Source organism: Cervus elaphus, chromosome 3, assembly GCF_910594005.1.
Source record: "Cervus elaphus chromosome 3, mCerEla1.1, whole genome shotgun sequence".
NCBI classification, from domain to species: Eukaryota; Metazoa; Chordata; class Mammalia; order Artiodactyla; family Cervidae; genus Cervus; species Cervus elaphus.
In genome coordinates this window covers 27,977,569-27,997,622 of record NC_057817.1, presented here as the reverse complement: position 1 = coordinate 27,997,622, position 20,054 = coordinate 27,977,569, and the positions used below count along the sequence as shown (strand labels likewise).

At 39.5% G+C, this 20,054-nt stretch overlaps 1 protein-coding gene across 3 annotated transcripts in view; it reads left to right on the top strand.

Annotated features, from left to right (window-relative positions):
• SCN8A (sodium voltage-gated channel alpha subunit 8) overlaps nt 1–20,054 on the top strand; it is a 196,865-nt gene that overhangs the window by 91,104 nt on the left and 85,707 nt on the right. For 2 of the 3 annotated variants that reach the window (XM_043883928.1, XM_043883919.1), the window contains exons 3-6: nt 10,608–10,726; nt 12,724–12,813; nt 13,649–13,777; nt 15,561–15,652. In XM_043883928.1, the coding sequence (XP_043739863.1) occupies nt 10,608–10,726; nt 12,724–12,813; nt 13,649–13,777; nt 15,561–15,652 (430 nt within the window). Of the gene's footprint in view, nt 1–10,607; nt 10,727–12,723; nt 12,814–13,648; nt 13,778–15,311; nt 15,404–15,560; nt 15,653–20,054 lie in introns of all 3 variants that reach the window. The other variant, XM_043883933.1, reaches the window with a different exon arrangement.

The following is a 20,054-nucleotide window of genomic DNA, read 5'->3' as shown; positions in this document are numbered from 1 at the left end:
ATGCCATCCAACCATCTCATCCTCTGTCATCCCCTACTGAGATTTAAATCAACTATGCATATAACTTTAAAATGCTTTTGTGTGTATATATATATATTTTAAATTCAGCCCATCACCAATCCTCCTTATTTATTCTCTTTTGCATAGTCACTGTTCTGCTCAGAAAAGGTGATAAAAGTAGAGGATCTAGAGTGGGAAAAAGCAGCCCGTGGTACAATACTGCCATGGGAATGCCCCATGCTGCCCACTTCTCACATAAGTACAATTGTCAGGATAGTATTGAGCACTGTTGACCCCGGCCTTGACCGTTTCACTCAAAAGAGCAAAATAACTAACTCAGGAGAGTTCCACCAAGATGGAATGTAAGGGAAAGAATAGAATAGTAGGCTTTCTCCTCAAAACTATGGTTTGCCCTTTGTTGCACTTGATTTTGGAAGTAAAAATCGCTCAGTCATGTCTGACTCTTTGTGACCTCATGGACTATATAGTCCCTGGAGTTCTCCAGGCCAGAATGGAGTGGGTAGCCTTTCCCTTCTGCAGGGGATCTTCCCAACCCAGGGATCGAACCCAGGGATCTCCCTCATTGCAGGCAGATTCTTTATCAGCTGAGCCACAAGGGAAGCCCAGGAATACTGGAGTGGGTAGCCTGTCCCTTCTCCAGGGGATCTTCCCAACCCAGGCATGGAACCAGGGTCTCCTGCATTGCAGGCAGATTCTTTACCAACAGAGCTACTAGGGAAGCCCTTTTACAATATTGGATGTGTCTATATATTTTCTAAATCGTAGGCTCATAGATGTCAGAGCTGGAAAGGACCTGGGCACACCCATCAGACAGCCCCCTCTCTTAAGTTGGAGATGAGGAAAATGAGATCCAGAGAGCTGTAGGGGCTCCCCCAGGTCGTACTGCCAGGCAGAGATAGGTGAAGAAGGACAACCTATGTGTTTTAATACCTGAGAGGTGATGTGGCACTTCTCAAATCCCGGTGAGCACAGGTTCCTCTGCAGCTTGTTTATCAGATCTCTGAGGTGGGACTTGTGAATCTGTGGGTTTGTTTTTTTTTTTTTTTTTAAAGATAATCAGATTATTCTTAAGCAACCAGTCTGTCTTATGTCAGAGCTGGTATTCATACAAAACAGGGATTTACCAGCCTTGACCCCTGGCCCATATCAGCTCTGCCATTTGCTTTTGTATGGCCCATGAGTTAAGATGGGTTTTCACAGGACTTCCAGAGTGGTCCAGTGGTGTGGAGGTTAGGACTCTAGACTTCCACTGCAGGAGGAACAGGTTCAATCCCTAATTGGGGAACTAAGATCCCGCAAGAAGCCTGGCACAGCCAAAAAATAACAGAGAAGGCTTTTCACATTTTTAAGTGATTGTGCTTAGTCTGTGCTTAGTCTCTCAGTTGTGTCCTACTCTTTGTGACCCCAGGGACTATAGCCTGTCAGGCTCCTCTGTCCATGGGGACTCTGTAGGCATGAATAGTGGAGTGGATTGCCATTCCCTTCTCCAGGGGATCTTCCCAACCCAGGGATCGAACCCATGTCTCCCACACTGCAGGCATATTCTTTACCATCTGAGCCACCAGGGAAACCCTTTAAGTAATTGGGGAAAAGTAAAAAAAAAAAAAAAAACAATATTCTGTGACGTATGAAAATTTTAGGAAATTAAAATTGCCTCGTCCGTAAATTAAGTTTTATTGAAGCATAGTCCCTCTTATTTGTCTATAGTTACTTTTGCAACTGCAGTGGCAGAGTTGAGTTGCTGCACCACGACTGTATGGTCCATAGAGCCTGTAATATTTGCTATCCGACCCTTTACAAAAAAGATTTGCTGACCCCTGATATATATTATTCTCTCAGATAAGCACTACAAGTCCCAGTGTAAGAGGAGATTCTTTTTTTTTTTTTAAGAGGAGATTCTTAAGCTTTGAGACCTTGTGTTGGTCCAAACACCGTCTTGCCTTTTGCAAAAGATGATATTTGAAAAACTGCATATAAGTTAAACATGTGTAAATCTAATTATTTAACAATAAAGTATGCTTCATTATAATACAACTTGCTACTTTTAAGTATGGAGGACTCACCTTCATTTCTGGACATTTAGTGTAAACTAGAGGTTTATTTCTCTTTGAGCCAAAAAAAGATCTCCTGTTTTTATACTTGATAAAGATAGAGGATATAAATACTTAGAAAGGAGTGATGGTTAAACTATTCTATATGCAGTATTCAGTATCCAAATTAATTATGAAATTTCTGCTTCACACGTAAAATGTCCGTAAGGAAACCTTTATTCCGACAAAACCATCTTTTTAAAATTCACTGTAGAGACCTAGTTTCCCTCAGGATCATCAGCATCATTCTTGCCAACGTATCACTGTACTCATTCAGAATCCTAGCTACCTCCTGGTTTTTCTTCAGCCAAGGCCTGACAATGTCAGTTTCCTAATGCCTTCCTTTTCTTTCCCCTCACCTCAGCCATGCAAGCATTTGTTCAGTCCTCAAGTAGCTTTTATTGAGCACCTGCTCTGCGCTGCCGTGCAGGCTCTGATCCTGAGATAGGAAATACCCTCAGCGGTTCCTCTAGACCTGTCTTTCCATCATGGCCAGGCTAAAAGATGAGAAATCGGGGAGGTGCAGAGTTTGTTACTTTAAAAAACTCTGATGCCTGTCTTCTTCTAAGGCAGGTAGGAGGTTTTGTACAGGCCCGGCCTGGTGGTTTTAGATCCTGGGACGTGGGCCAGCACTTCCTTGGTTGTTGCTGAGGCTTCCATGCAGTGAACCTCAGGGGCTCAGGTTTCTCATCCACCAGAGACTCTGTGCCCCACACCAGGTTCATTCCCAGGTTCGTACTGTCACTGAGTTACTTCTCCATTTGGCAAACAGAAGCTGTACAGAGACTCTAAACTTGGCATCATATGTTGCTCCTTGCAGCCTAACCTTTGATAGGTGGTGTCCCTCTCCTGAGATTTTGTGAAATGCACAGAGGATAATAATCCCTCCTTCACACATACTTCATGGGAATATAATGAGGTTGAATGAGGAGGTTATTTAAAAGGCTTGACATTTTCTTGGAGGGGGTTGCTATAGAAACGCAGAGGAATACAAGTACTTCAGAGAAGAGATTTCAGGAAAGTCCAGGGCTCTTTAGTTTTTATTTTTTTGAATTATGAAGTATGATAACACATTTACAGGAGACTTGGGATATACAGAACAAAGTTACACATAGTTCCACTATATATTACAATTATTTTTTAAGTAGGTAAACTAAGATTTTAGGTTGGAGTTTCAATATCAAACTCTCAAAAATTAATAGAATGGATATACAGAGAAGTAGAAAGATATAGTAGACCTGAAAAGCACTGTGAATCAATTCAACATAATTAAGATTTATACAATTTTCACTCAACAGTAGGATACACATTCTATTCAAGCAAACTAGGAGACACTGGAATATATTCAGGGACATAAAATAAGGTGCAAAAATTCGGGGTCTAAAGGTATTGAAATCATACAGAGTCTGTTCTCTTATCATTGTAGAATTATGATAGAAATCAATATCAAAAGAAATTTGAAAATAACCCACATATTTTCAAGTGCAGTGTGACATTTACCAAGAGAGATTTTCAACTTAGCCATCATAAGTCTCAATAAAATTGACTGAAAAAAACACAGAGTGATTGCAGAGAAGGAAGCATTTAAATGAGAAATTAGTATCAAAATGAGAAATTAATATTAAAGATACTTTAAACAAAATCCCATGTATTTGGAAATTAAATATCCACTTTTAAATGATGGTGTATCTAAGAAGCCATAATAAGGGAAATTAGAAAAAAAAATTGTAATAGAATAAAAATGAAAAGAGAATTTACCAGAATTTGTTGTATGCTGCTGAAGCTGCTTAATGCAATTAAATACAGTGTGGAGTCTTGAATAGGTATGAAAACAAATAACGGACACTAGCATAAAATTTTGTGAAATTTGAACAAAATTTGTACTATTGTTAATAATGCTATATCACTTGTTAACTTCCTGTGTGTGTTTACAGCACAGTATTTCTTTATATTCTCAGAATTGGATTAGAAGTTTCAAGCAGGGCTCTTTGTACCTTCGAGAGGCCAAAATATGGAAGAGCCAGACTCGGCCCTGGACCTCTTTTCAGCCTGACCCCAAGCCTACTACCTCCTCTTGCTTTTAGGATTAAGTTTTCCCTGCAGTTATCACCACCACCGCCTGCCCCCCACCCCCACCCGCTGCCTGGGGCCAGTACCTTCTAGTACAGGAAGAATATGATCTCAGTGCAATCTCTGCACTGGGGCTGCTTCATCGAGCATTTGCAGAACGCACATGGCTCAACACCAGCACCGCTTTTCTATCGTGGAGAAAATGGTGGGACTCTGCCAGGAACGGAAGAATAGAAGATGAGAGGACAGGAACTTTTAAAAAATCTGCCAGCCAGTGTGCATCGGGAGTACTTGGATTGAGCATTATATTGAAACTGTGGGAGGAAGTGTGAGGTTGTTTCCTGCTCTCCAAGAGCTTGAAACCTAGTAGAAGTGGAGGGTGGAGGGGAGGGTACAAAAAGAACTTGGAGAATAAGGAAAGACACAAACTCTGAGTGTAACAGGAGTTCAGGAAAGGGGGAGGTCAGAGGAATTGCAAATTTATCATAAAAAAGTGGGACCTTGGGCTTCCGTGGTGGTCTAGTGATTAAGAATCTGCCTGCCAGTGCAAGGGACACGGGTTCCATCCCTGGTCTGGGAAGATACCACATGCAGCAGAGCAGCTAAGCCTGTGTGCCACGAGCACTGAGCCTGCGAGCTGCAACCACTGAAGCCGTGTGCCGTTGAGTCCATGCTCTGCAACAAGAGCATGAGAAGCCTGCTCACCGCAACGAAGAGTAGCCCCTACTTGCCACAACTGGAGAGCGCCTGTGTGCAGCAAAGAAGACCCAGTGCAGCCAAAAATAAACACACAAACAAGTCTTTTTTGGCTGCGGAAAGAAACCATATTGATAAGGTGTTATTTCCTAGGCTAACTGATGGATAGAGAGATGTTTGTGGTATCATTCTGTAGACTTTTTAATATGTCTTAACGCCTCTCGTATGGTTCATTTTTGTGGTATTTTTGTTTTCATTGAGATATAGTTCACATGCTAAAAAATCCACCATTTTAACGTGTACAGTTCGTAGGCTTTTTACTCACTAGTTTGTGAAGCCATCATCACTTTCTAATTTCAGAACATTTTCATCACCCTAAAGAGACCCACTGGCTTCCCTGGTGACTCAGTGGTAAAGAACCCACCTGCCAATGCAGGTGACGTGGGTTTGATCCTGAGTCACAGGATCCCCTGCAGAAGGAAATCGCAACCCTCTCCAGTATTCTTGCCTGGAGAATCCCATGGACAAGAGGAGCTGGTGGGCTATACAGTCCATAGGGTCACGACATGTCAGACGTGACTTGTCTGCTAAACAGCCACAAGAGACCCATTAGCAAGGAGTTCCTAATCCCCTCTCCATCCAATCCTAGGCTACCCAACTTTCTATCAGGATTTGCCTATTCTAGACATTCCATATAAATGGAATCCTACAGTATGTGGCCTTTTGTGTTTGAACTCTTTTCAAGGTTTTTCAAGTTTCACTCATGTTGTAGCATGTATAAATACTTGACTTCTCTTCATTTCTTTTTTTCTTTGCCCAGATGTCTTTATTTTTCAAAAAGGTCCTTAACTCTTTCTGAAGTTTCCAATGGGTTAGGAAACACTTTTAGCTATTGCTATTCTTAATTCTATTATTTGGTTTGGAATAAAATTGATTTTTTAAAAATTTATCAATAACACCTTACTGTTCACTTTCCAGGTAATAATATACAGTTGACCCTTGAACGACACAGGCATGAAGGACCCAGTCGAAAATCCACCTGTAACTACAGGCAGCCCTCTGCATGTGTGGTGCCCTCACGCCTCGGTCCCTTAGAGCTTGTGGTTCGTTTGTATCTGTGCTTCCGCAGCGGCAGAGTCCACTGTCTGTGGATCATGTAGTACTGCAGGATTTCCTGTTGAAAAAAAATCCATGTACAGGTGGACCTGCGCCATTCAAACCCATGTTGTTCAAGAGTCAACTGTATATATTTTTATTGTGGTAAACTATATATAACACACAATTTACCATTTTAACCTTTCTTTTTTTTTTTTTTTTAACCTTTCTTAAGGGCACTATTCGATGGTATTAAATATACCCACCATGTTGTACAACCTTCGCCGCCATCCATTTCCACAGCTTTTTCATCATCTCAAACAGAAACTTATACCCATTAAAAAATAACTCTCCATTCCTCCTGCCTAAAGTCCCTTATAAACTCTCTTCTACTTTCTGTCTGTATGTATTTGCTAATTCTAGGTACCTCATATAAGCGGAATCATATAATATTTGTCCTTTTGTGCCTGGCTTATTTCACTTAGCCTAATGTCTTCTAGGTTCATCTATGTTTAGCATGTGTCAGAATTTCAACGCTTTTAAGACTGGGTACTACCCCATCATATGGATATATACTACATTTTGTTTATGTTTTTGTCAGTTGATGGGTTGTTTCCACTTTTGCAGTATTTTGATGCTTTTATGAACATCCATGTATTCATTTTTGTGTGAACCTGTTTTCAGTTCTCCTGGGTATATAGCTAGGAATGGAGTTGCTAGGTCATATGGTATCTCAGTGTTTAACTTTTGAGGATCTGTCAGCTGTTCTCCAAAGTGGCTGAACCATTTTCCATTCCTACCAATAATATATGAGAGTTCCAGTTTCTTTATATTCTTGCCAACATTTGTTATTTTCCATGTTCTTTTAAAAAATTATTACCATTCTAATGGGTATAAAGTGGTATCTCATTGTGGTTTTATTTGCATTTCTCTAATGACTACTAATATTGAGTGTCTTTTCATGTGCTTATTAGCTGTTTGTATATCTGCTTTGTAGAAATGTCTATTCAGATCGTTGCCCATTTTTAACTTGGATTGTTTGTCTCTTTACTGAGTTGTAGGTGTTTTTGTAATCTAGTCTGGCTGCAAAACCCTTATTAGATACACGATTTGCAAATATTTTCACCCATTCTTTGCGTTGTCTTTTCACTTTCTTAATAGTGTATTTGTTGCACAGAAGTTTTCAATTTTGATGAAGTTCAATTTAATCTGTTTTTTCCTTGGTTGCTTGTGCTTTCGGTGTCCCATCTATGACACTGTTGCCTAATCCAAAGGTAAAAAGATTTATCCCTATGTTTTCTTCACTGAGTTTTATAGTTTTAACCTTTACATTTAGGTTTTTTATCCATTTTGAGTTAATTTTCACATCGGGTGTGAGATAGAGGTTCAGATTCATTCTTTTGCATCTGTTTGTCCCACCACTATTTATTGAAGACTCTTCTTTCCCCTTTGGATTGTCTTGGCATGCTTGTCAAAAATCAGTTGACTATAGATGTGTGGGTTTATTTCTGGACTCTCAGTTCTAGCCTGTTGATGTGTTTGGCTATTTTAAGGTATTATGTTAGTACCAGTTTTGATTATTATAGCTTTGTCGTAAGTTTAAAAATGCAGCAATGTGAGTCCTCAATTTTGTTCTTTTTTTTCAGGATCGTAATTTGGTTCCCTTAAATTTCTATACAGATCTTAGGATCATCTTGTTAATTTCTGCCAAAAAAGGAAGTTGAAATTTTGAGAGATTGCACTGAACCATAGCAATATTAAGCCTTGCAGTCCGTGAGCATCAGATGTCTTTCCATTTATTTATTTTTTTCCCCCGTTTCTTTTACTGATGTTTTATAGTTTTCAGTGTATAGCTCTTATACTTCTTTTGTTAAATTTATTCCTATGTGTTTTATTTTTTTGGATGCTCTTGTAATGGCGTTGTATTCTTAATTTCATTTTCAGATTGTTTTCTCCTAGTGTATAGAAATGTAACTGATATTTATATGTTGCTTTTATGTCTTAGAACCTTACTGAACTTGTTAATGAGCTCTGTTTTGTGTTTATGTCTTCCTTAGGGTTTTCCATATAAGAGCTTATTTCATCTGCAATTAGAAATAGTTTTACTTGCTTAATTGCCTTGTCTAGAACATCTAGTACAATGTTGAATGAAAGTGATGAGAGTGGAATCTTTGTCTTATTCCTGGTCTTAAGGAGAAAGTTTTTAGTCTTTTAACATTAAATATGATGATAGCTGTGGATTTTTCATAGATGCCCTTTATCAGGTTAAGGACATTCTGTTCTATTACTAGTTTGCTGTGTATTTTATTATGAAAGAATTCTGGATTTTGTCAAGTGCTTTTGATGCCTCTTTTGTGATGATCATGCAGTAATTCTCCTTTATTTTATTAATATGTTGTATTACATTGATTGGCTTTCATATGTTAAATTATCTTTGTATTTCTGGGATAAATCCCATTTGGTGGTGTGTAATCCTTTTTTTATATGCTGCCAGATACTGTTTGCTGGTATTTTGTTGAGGTTTTTATGTTTATATTCATAAGGGATATTAGTCTATAGTTTTCTTTTCTTTAAATATCTCTGTCTGTTTTTGTATCAAGGCAATACTGGCCTTAAAGAATGAGTTGGAAAGTGTGTCCTTTTCTCCTATTTTTTGGAAGAATTTATGAAGGACTGATATTAATTCTTTAAACGTTTGGAGGAACTCATCAGAGAAGCCATCTGGCCCTGGGTTTTTCTTTGTGGGGGTTCATTTTTTAATGCAAGGTGCAGAAGAGTATTTATAGTACAATTGAGGGGAGGGTAAGGGAGGGAGAGAAGAGTCTTTTTAAAGCAGTATCTGTGTGTTTATATTAATACAGAAAAGGTTTGAAAAGATCCATAAGAAAAGATGATACACAAGCAAAGGTTATCACTGAGTAATGAGATGGAACTTGTCTTCTGTTCCTTTTTTTTATGATTGTGAACATGTACTACTTTAAATTAAAGGACAAAACGAAAGCAAAAGGCTACTTCAAAGGGCCAGCATTTGACCATGTGCTTTTTCACCTTCACGGTTAGATGCTAGGGCTGAGTACTCGCCACTGGCCTGTGTCCTTAGGACCTCAGTCTAGTAGGCCCTGCATCTCCAGCTCCACAGTTAGCTGTTCCCCCTCTCTTTAAACCTCCAGCAGCGCTGAATTACTTATCAATTCCCTGAAAACACCCCCAGTTCTGAGCTACTGTGCCTTTGTAATCCTATGCTAACCCTTCCCCCTTTATCTGCCCAATTAATCTCTCCGAATTGGCACTTATCCTTTAAAACCCCTTCCAAATGTTTAGTAACCTGCCTTTGTGAATATCTCCCACCTCGCAGCTCACTCCCCTCCCTTGAATTGTCCATCCAATGGGAAAGTAAAAATCTCTCTCTTCTGCTGCCTCTCATACATTACGTATATTTTTGTTATTGAATTTTATGTTTATTAGTATTAGTTCACATATATGTCTTCCCTAAAGGTACAGTTTTATTCAAGCTCGTATCCAAGAAGCTTAGCACAATGCTTGGCACGAAACAGATGCTCCAAAATATTTGAATTGAATTCATGCAACAGGAAGAGGCATCTGAGTAGGATGGGCAGTGAGCGCCAAGGCCAAAGTCTGAATTCCTGTAACCTGTTCTGGTTTGGCACGAGGAGGACTTATGCTCGGAATGTAGTTGAATGAATTTGGCAAGGCTGATAATGGAGGTTCTTAAAAGCTAAGTAGAGTAGACTTGGTAGGTATATATCGACAAGATGAATAACTCCTCTCACCTCCTTGAGTCTTTGCTCAAATCTCTCTCCTCAGTAGGCTTACCTTGATCACCTGAGAGGGATGGACCAAGAGCTTGGGGTTGGTAGATGCAAACTATTACATTTAGAATGGATGAACAACAAGGTCCTAATGTATAGCACAGGGAACAACATCCAATCCCCTGGGATAAACCATAATGGAAAAGAATGTATATATGTGTGTAATTGAGTCACCTTGCCATTACAGCAAAGATGGGCATAACATTTCAATTAAAAAATGAAACATTCACCCATCCTCTGACGCCTGCACTCTCGAGTTGCCTTTCCCTGATCTTCCTCCTTTTCCTACAGCATGTATCACATTTGATATAATTTACTTACTCATTAGGTTTTTTATTTATTGTCTGTCTCCCTTCTTAGAACATAAGCTCCTCTCACTAGGGTGGCCTTGTTCACCGATCCTTCCCAAGCACCTGGAACATTGCCTGGCACATGGTTGGCACTCAGTAATTATTTGTTGAGTGAATGAATCCTAAATTAATAAACTTCAGAATCTTGTCCAGAGCAGGCACAGGCAGCTTAGGTATAGTTGACATGGCTTGTTTCTGAAAGAAAAGTCTGATCTTTAAAACTGCTAAGATAGTGTCATCTATTTGTAATGTAATCTGGAGCAGTGCAAGGAAGGGAGGTGAGGGAAAGCAGTTTCTCTTGCCTTAGTACATTGCCTTAAGGTATGTTTCCTTAGACACCAAATTGGGAAGTAAAACATGAGTCCATTTGAGTTTATTTCTTGCCTAGAAAAATGTTATTTCATGTGGTGATTAATTCCTGTGCTTTAATAATTTCTCTCTTTCTTTCTTCACAGACCTTTGTAGTATTAAACAGAGGGAAAACTCTCTTCAGATTTAGTGCCACGCCTGCCTTGTACATTTTAAGTCCTTTTAACCTGATAAGAAGAATAGCTATTAAAATTTTGATACATTCATATCCTTTTCTGCAAATGTGGAGTGAATGTAGCCATTGTGTGTTCACTGGTATGTGTTTCTGAATGTCCACCACCTAATTGTATATTAACTATTTTATCATTGGTGTAGATGACTATTCCTCCAGTCAGAACTTCTGCTAAAGCCTTAGCTGAGCTTCCGCAGATTCTTTTTTCTTAGGATGATATCACGGGAATCTGGAATTTTCTGGGTATCATTAAGAGGGACAAGTTAAGATGGTAACTTTACTGAAGTCTTAATTTTTAAAGCACTCAGACTTTAGTAATTTCATAACAAGTTGTATTATTCAGCTTTTTACATATTAAAGCCCATATTAGAATTTTTGAAAAGCTACTATAAATAATTGAGCAAGTGTTTTAGAGAGCTGCTTTGATTTCTTAAACCACAAACTTAGGAAGTAAGATAATGTCTCAGATTAAATGGCCTCTTTGGTGCATAGGTTTAGATCTAGATTGCAGGATTGATATGGATTTTTTATATATATTTTTGCCCCCCTTAAAAGAAAACGCCAGTTTACTCATGCGGCTTGACTTTGTATCTCCTTAATATAGGAGAGCGTATGACAGAGGAAAAATTACGCGATGGGTTTAGCAACTTCACTTAGTAACTTTAAACCTTCATGGCTGGTGTTTAATTTGACGATACTTAGTCCCATGCTTCAGAGTTTTGTATCCTCCAAGTAGGATGAAGAAACCAGCAGTTGCTGCTTCATAAACAGGTTTGTTAAGCTTTTGCACCTTTTGTTTTTGTTAAGAATTTAGCAGCCTGATCTGGAATTTGTGGGTCTTATAAGCAACATAGTTCTGAAATCTAAAGATGTATAAGAAAATAAATAATTCACAATGGACTCCTTTCTTGTTGGATCAGAGGATGATGTTTTTTTCTATTCTAACTAGAACATGTTGTTATTCCCTGAAGAAAAATCCAGCTGTGGGAAGAAAAAAATCCAGCTGTAAGAAGTGTTCTAAAACTCCACTAATAGAATGAAGGTAGTGAATGCCATCAGCAAGAGAGAGTGAATTAGTAACAAATGAGATATGACTTCTGTGCAGTTTAAGTAACTCATATTAATCTAAAGCAGTTTAATTCTTCTCAGTAGACAAGAATATGGAGAAGGAAATGGCAACCCAGTCCAGTATTCTTGCCTGGAAAATCCCATGGACAGAGGAGCCTGGCAGGCTACAGTCCATGGGGTTGCAAGAGTCGGACATGACTTAGTGACTAAGCCGGACAGGAACAAGAAGGGCTGAGCAAGATCTTGGATGGAATCGAAATGGCAGCAAAATGATTTGCTACCCATAAACATTCCTGGACACTCTCAGAAAGATCAGATGAATTTGCCTCATTACCTAATTCTTAGGAGTACGGTGGTATAGATGTCCTTAAATTCCTTACCCAGTCCTTACCACAACTGGTTTCCCAAATTTGACAGATTCAGCAGACATTAACTGTTGCTTTGCCCTGCAAGGACACAGCCCTTTGAAGGGCTATGGGAAGAAAGTAAACTATTAAATACAAGAACATTTTCAAATAATTGGTAATGCAAAATAATTAACAATAAATGACTCCTCAATAACATAGATAGATTTAATTTGTTTTTCTCATCCAATGACTTTGGCATCTGGCAGAATGCAAGATTTCTGGTTACTGGGCAAAAAGATATTTAGAGGCATAAATGGTAATAAGGAAAAATGTTTATCCAAAAGGAGAACAATGACAGCCCTTTTGAAAAAAAGAGTGACCATCCTGCTGTGTCCACTCACATTCTCTGGCTGGGTGTGGATACATATGGTGGCACTGATATGGTTCATGGTGGTGGCCACAGTTTTCATTATCACCTTGCCTTTTCCTCCTCTGTGCTTTGTCTCCTTTCAGGTTACTGATTTTAATTCTCATGATACTTAATGTGAAATGTATTTGCTTCCTGAGGATAAAAGCAGGCCAGATTTTGTATATTCTGCCTTGACTCTTTTCTACAGTATTTAGCATGATCATTATGTGCACTATTTTGACCAACTGTGTATTCATGACTTTTAGTAACCCTCCTGACTGGTCGAAGAATGTGGAGTAAGTAGCTCATGTATTTATTTTTCTGCTCGCTTGTTTTAAATATATCTAGTCACTGCATCTTGCACTGCACAGCATATCCGTCAAGGAAGAAAATCATTTGCCCACTTTTCATGTGACAGAGATGGATGAGGATACATGTGGAACTTAGGAAATATCCTTAAACATCAACTCGGGAAGTTATTATTTCTAGGTTATTACCCATTTTTTATTTCACTGGGTGAGGATACATCTGCAATTTAAGAAGTAAGTATCCTTAGAAGTCAACTCTGGGAATTATTGTTTCTCGATTATTGCCCACATTTTATTTCACGGAGTGGGTGAGGATACATGTGGAATTGAAGAAATACCCTTAGAAATCAACTCTAGAAAGAGAAAGCCAGCCGTGGAAGTGACGACTCACCACCTCTGCCCTTTCCTATGGTAGCCTGTGTTAGCCAAAGCTTTAACTGGCCCATCACCATCTTCTACCCTCAATTCCTGATGATACTGCCTTTTTCTCCAACTTTAGCCTTCCTTTTCATGTTGTTTCAAGTGAAAATTGGCTCTGGGGCCTCCTTTCCTGGTTCAAAATGATCACATGCTAGGTGGCAGTACAGAGCTATTCCTTTGTGATGCCCTTCAGGTCCCAGTGCCACATTCCAGCTTTCGTGGTTTGTGCATTTAGTAATTTTCATTAGATGCATCCCTTTCTCTTCCTCACTTCTTTCTGCTGCATCAGCTGTGTCCTTTCTGCTTTGTCTCTGTTAGTGAGGCTGCAAGTGCTGTCTTAGAAGGTTCATTTAAAGTTCCTTTCTGTTTAGAAATTGCCTCAAGCTATCCATTTTTTCGACAGGTACACATTCACAGGGATTTATACATTTGAATCACTAGTGAAAATCATTGCAAGAGGTTTCTGCATAGATGGCTTTACCTTTTTACGGGATCCATGGAACTGGTTAGATTTCAGTGTCATCATGATGGCGTAAGTTCTCTGCTTACTTTATTGCTGTTCTGGGTGTGATTGTATGTGTGTGGTTATACCCTTGGGTGTGTTTGTATGACAGTGTAAGTGTGAGTTTATGGGCTTAGTTGTGTGAGGAATTAAAGGATAACCATGTAAAGTGGTATGGACATATGTCTGATTCTTATGAAGACCTCTTGGGGTTCAGGCAGTGACAGGGTGTACATATGGGAGAGGATGAGCAGATGGGAGCAAAAGTAGCAAGTGATTTTCTATTGCAACTCCCTTATATTTTGTTTCCCCCTATAACATTGACCAGGGTATACACAGTTATCACTAGGAGGCCTTGGTGAAGACTTCATATTTTTTAGGTGTAAACCTTAGGCTGGAACTCAGTTTCCTGGGCATATTATGTTACATGTAATTTCTTGAGGCTGTCCAGATGTTACAGAATTCAGAACACATTTTAGAGTCAAAGCATAAGCCAAGTATCCAATCTGCTCACTTCCTAAAGAATTGCTGACCAGAGCCTCAAACTATTATTACTTGGGATCAGTGTAACTCCACATTGGCATGCTAGCTGCTCTATGTAATTAGTGTTGTTTTAACAATGAAAATGCATCTCTTCGGGAAACTTAGATGGTGATAGAAGAGGTGTAGCAGACATTATTTGCATTTTCATGTTGGGGAAGGTGTTTTGTGGTTTGGTAGGGGGTGAAGGTATAGTGTAGATTGTGTGTGTTTGTATGTGTGCACGCAGATGTGTAAGAGATTGAGTGCATTTGTATATGTTTGGATCTGAGCATCTGATGCAAAGATGTATTTCAACTATAAAGTGTGAATGAATGATATACATTGAACATTTGAAACTGGAACTTTGACTTTCTGTTATATTAAGAAAATTTCTAGCTTTCCAGCGTTATGAATACACTGGTGTGTGTCCTTGCTAGGCACAGAGCTGGTGATTAAATGAACACTTAACAGAATATTGGCTCTGATCCCATGATCTGTGTTTTTCCTGTATGTCACAAGCTAAAACTTCATATGTGGGCATGACTGCAATGATATGCAGACAATTCTTGGATAAGTCATATATGCATAGATTTAGGCATTTTTTCCATTGTCAACTAGGAAGTTATTTTAATGTAGATTTGTTTACATGGGGCTCCTGCTGCAGAAATCTGTCTCCTTTTCCTAAGAAATTGTTCACAAAACTTGGAGACATAAGCCTTTGAATACCTCCTGGCCTTCCTTTTAACTGGAAAAAGAGAATGGACTAAGAGTAGTCATTCTGATTGGGATCTGCACATCATGATGCTGCGTGAGAAAGCCCCAGGAGCCTTCTGGTGGTATCACTTCTTTCAAATACACTTTGGATTTCTCCTTGCCCAACTGAAGAAAATAAAATGTGTTCCTTAAATGCTTATATTTGAAACTTTTCTTTTTCAAGGAAAAAAATGAAATCATATCTTGCTTATAAGACCCTTTCTTACCCCTATTCTCAAACCCTCGCCCAGTGGTACCATTACAAGTTAACTTTGGTTTGATTCTGCAGGTATATAACAGAGTTTGTAAACCTAGGCAATGTTTCAGCTCTACGCACTTTCAGGGTTCTGAGGGCTTTGAAAACTATTTCGGTAATCCCAGGTAAGATGGCCCGGGGTTGGTGTTAGGTGTTGGGTTAGGGCCCTGACGTGACGTATTGTACTTTTTGTTTTGTTGTGGTTTCGTTTTTTTTCCTTTGGTGTTTGTGTTTGTGTCCGTGTTTGTCATTTGTGTCTGTGCGTGACCTCCCTTACTACAGATATGTGACAGAGTTTGTGGACCTGGGCAATGTCTCAGCGCTGAGAACATTCAGGGTTCTCCGAGCTTTGAAAACTATCTCTGTAATTCCAGGTGAGAAAATTTAAACACCAAACTGACTTTGCCTCATCTCCTCTTATCTCCTCCATTTGCTCTGTCCACCACATCCTGAAGCAGCGTCAGCACAGCTGAGATGGCCTTGCATTTCGCATGTTTTTCCCAGGAGATGTTCTCTGGAATGGCTCTTTGGTCCTTAAGCCAAAGTTGCTCTGACAGTGCTTGCAAGGCATGCAGCCCCCATTCCATCCATGCTCTGAAAAAGCACGTGCTTAAGAGTCACTTGGATCTTAAGATACCTGAAAAATTGTCACGGAGCTAGCTGTCTGTTTGAATATGAATCATTTGCTTCCTGGCCTCGTGGAATTACAGTAATTTTAACATTCACCGTCATTCCATTGCTTGTGATTTCCAGGCTTCCTGTCGCATGGTTTGCTGATGGGATGTTATTTGAAGAATTGCACTTTTACTGTTACTGTGTTAATGGAATTATTTAATCACAGAAGAACCCTTATCCCATTGACTAGTCCAGTGTTCCAGACAAATTTAAAAGCCTTGGTGTTAGTGACCTGAACTTTGATAATCACTGTATATCACATACTGTTCTGTCTAATTCACTAGAATAAGAACCAGTAGATATCTACTACATATATATTCAGAGACCATTCTCAGACATAAATCCCAATGAAAGCTTATGTAGGTGCCATTAAAAAAAAAAAAAGTCAAAGGTAAGATAAGATATATCTAAGCACATGGGCAAACAAAAAAGTACAATACTTTACAAGGAAAAAAAAAGTAATCAGGGGCTAGTTGAGAGGTAGTTGATTGACAATCTTTACATTTTTTGCCTCTTTTTCTTGATTCTGATTGAACTAGCCCAATAGTTCTTAACCTTTTGAAGGTTTTGTATCCTTTTGAGAACCAGGTGAAATTTCATAGGCATCGCCTCCCCAGCAAAGCCCATCGATGGCCCCCTGAGGTTGAGATCTATTAATTTAATTCAAATTCTTGCTGCTCAGTAATAACTATCTTTCAGAAGGCCAGTCTTAAAATCTGGAAGGAAAGATATTTAGTAGGCTAACTAACATGGCAGAAACATGGCAGAAGTCTGGACTGTGTTGTTGCTGGTTGGACTTTGGTTGTATTCAGGAGTTTTTAGGGAAGGAAGACTCCCAAGAGGCCAGGCTTTCCGCTGCAGTTTTGTAGAAACAGGGACATGAAGAACAGAGGCATCCTATTCCTGGCATCACATGGCTCTTCTTGTGGCTGCACCAAAAATACTCTTTTTTTCTCCTTTTCAACGTTATCTAGATATCAAATGCAGAGAGAGGGAAGTACAGAGGTAGAATTCTGCTGACTGAGAACCTTAGGGAGGTAAATCTCAGTTTCTCTACTTATAAACATGAGCCATGAAGTGGACCCATAAATTACGGCCCTATTGTGAGTGAATTACTTTATTTTTAGCAATGGTAGCTTACTCCTTGTCAACCAGAGGCTAGATGTCAGTGGAGTATATTCTTTTTTTTTTTTTAAGATTTTTTTTATATGAACCATCTTCAAGGTCTTTATTGTATTTTTTACAATATTGCCTCTGTTTTATGGGTTGATTTTTTTGGCAGGCAAGCATGTAGGATCTTAGCTCCTTGACCAGGGATCGAACTCACACCCCACACATGGGAAGGCAAAGTCCCAACCACTGGATCATCAGGGAAGTCCCCTACAGTATATTCTTATTGGCAAAAAACTATAACCGTGACTTGTCAAAGTTTAGTTCTTAGCCATTTTATTAATAAATCTCTTTGACAGAAAATCCAGCTCATTCTCTAGGCGCCTTTATGAAGCTTGTTGATGGCAGCCTAACCCTTAAGCAGGCCTTGTCTTTTTTTTTTCTTTTTGTAACACATCTGTACCACCAAGTCTTTACTGTCATTTTTCCTTTGGTCTCTTTCCTCCTCTGGCCTCTTTTAAATATGATGCCATGTTTTCTACTCACTTCCCCCAGTGTACTCCGCAAGGCATCTGTCCCTTTATGTTCTTGTGATCTCAAAACTTCTCTTCCAGAACTAAATTGGAAAGCTGTGCTCTCCTCACTAACTAGGGCAGCAGATGCTATCTCTGCTCCAGCTCTTAGCCTCTGTCTCTGTCTCTGCTGTATGATTAACTTCTGACCACAGCATTTCTGCAAGATAACTCTGACTGATGGCACGTTATTTATCCTTAATGCTCTAGTTTTATAGGTATATATTAATGTCTAGTTTTGCATTCTGTATTATAAATATATATCTATAAACACAGTGCCTGGCCTGTAATAGTCCTCTATAAATGATTTTAGCAGTAGCAATTATAAAGAAGAAACCTAAACCCAAAGAAAGAGTTTGTGTGAAGATTTAGACACCAACTTTGCAGTTTAAAATAAATTATTGGATTCCCATTTCTAGAAGCACCTCCTAGTTGAGCTAGCTTTGGGGGGGTTTTTGACAATAACGTTAAGGAATAATAAAGTCAATGATATAGTCAATTCTTAAAGTGTGACTTTTTATCCCAAGTTCTTTTGCTCCCCATTCTACTTCTGGAGGGCTGTTGCCCTGTGCCTCCCTGCCTGTTACCCAGGTCTCCTTCCACGGTGGGGAACCTTAGTCTGAGTCAGTGGACCTGAGCCATCTCTTGATTGGAAATTGGAGTCATTTTGACTCTGCAGTCACAGAGCAGGGCCATAGCTACCTCTGAATAAAAGCCATTGCTTTGCATACCAAGTTTTCTCATCGGCCACTTCAGTGGAATTGTCACTTTCTTTGCCTTCTGCTCCCAGTTTGATGGTACGCTTTTGCTGAAGCTGCCGAAAACAGAAGTGAGATCTACCACAGAACTGACAAGGGACCTGTAAAATCTCACAGTTCTCAACTCCCTTTTTGAGAGTTTTTCCTCTCCTAGAGCACTTACCCTGCTCACCTGGGCTGATGTTGTCCTCCCTCTTAGCATCTTCGGTAGATAGTCTGGATGTGTCAGGGCAGCCAGGACTTCCTGAAGATTGGAGAGTACAGTGTATCAGTTAGCTCCAGCCTTTTATACAAGATGCTTCAATTTAGACCCTTCTTGTGGCTTAGAAAAGAGTGAACTCACATTCTGATCCTCTTTATTTGCTGACTCAAGACTTGGATACCTATCATTCATGATTTCCCTTTGCTTCAGAGGACTCGACTTGAAGAACAGTGCCACGCGAACTGTGCTAAAGGGACCAGTTACAGGAAAAGACCCTTTGAAAATTTCTTTTGCTCTAGAACTTGCCAGATTCAACTTGACATTGAAGTATTCAACTTGACATTGAAGTATTCTGTATAGAAAGCTGTATGTCTTAAAACTTTGTTTTTACTTTGTATGTATCTGGGTACAAAAGGAACTTCTAAGTGACTGTCAGAAGTTTCATCCTCTGTGGGCTTTGGCCACATGCCCCAGGACTGACATGCCCCCAAGATACGCTGGACATCTTAAAGCGGGTTTCTGAGAGTTTCCTTAGAGAGTAGCACTTACTGGTATAAATAAAACTGGTTGGGAGGGCCTCACTGTTGGTCCATTTTCATTTCCATCATCATTGAAATGGCCTCTGGAAGCACTCCTTCTGTTCACCATTTTGCTCTCTTTAGAGCTGTAATTTCTTGATTATTTTTCTCTTGGGTTTGATATTTCTCTGCTTTCATTTCTGTTACCTTCTCTCTGTCTTTACTTGTGGTATCAGATACAAAGCAGGGAAAATGAGAGGTCCTCCCTCCCACCCCGGTATTCACAAAGACAGCATTTTTTTAAAATGTCCCCATTATGAATGTAGCAATTTCTACGGCATAGTAAAGGGGAATAGAATGCGTTTTAAGACTGTATTCAGACTTATTGTTTCTTTTAAAATACTCTGGTTATTAATCCAGTAGCTTTTGTATTTCTCCTTTTTCCACATTGTTTCTCCGGGTAGACAGCTGAAATTTACCACCATGGTCCTGAGTGGAACACTGAGGGCTCATGGGATCTCTCTGCCCCCACTGGGAGCTAGTTTCATTGTGGTCAGACTTTGTGATACGAATCTATCTGGTCTTGAGTAAAGAAATCTAGGGCCCCCAAGTCTCTCGCACGTTACTCTTGATCTAAAGAACCTCTAAGAACTATCATTGCGAGGACTGAATCTGCAGCAGAGAAGAGTGATTGGGCGCAACTGTACCCCAGGACTTGTCTGGATGAGCCAGATTGTGGGACTGAGAAGCCATTCCTTCACTATTGTGAGGGCCGCGTGTTAACGGCTGTTGAGGCCTGTTCCGATGTTCATTTTGTAGGAGGAATAGCTCATGTGGCTTAAAACCCATTAGATTTCTCAACCTGAGTCACAAACCAGGAAAGATAAATTGACTATTTATAATCTGGCGTCAGCCTGGTGGAAAATCTTGATCCCAGTATG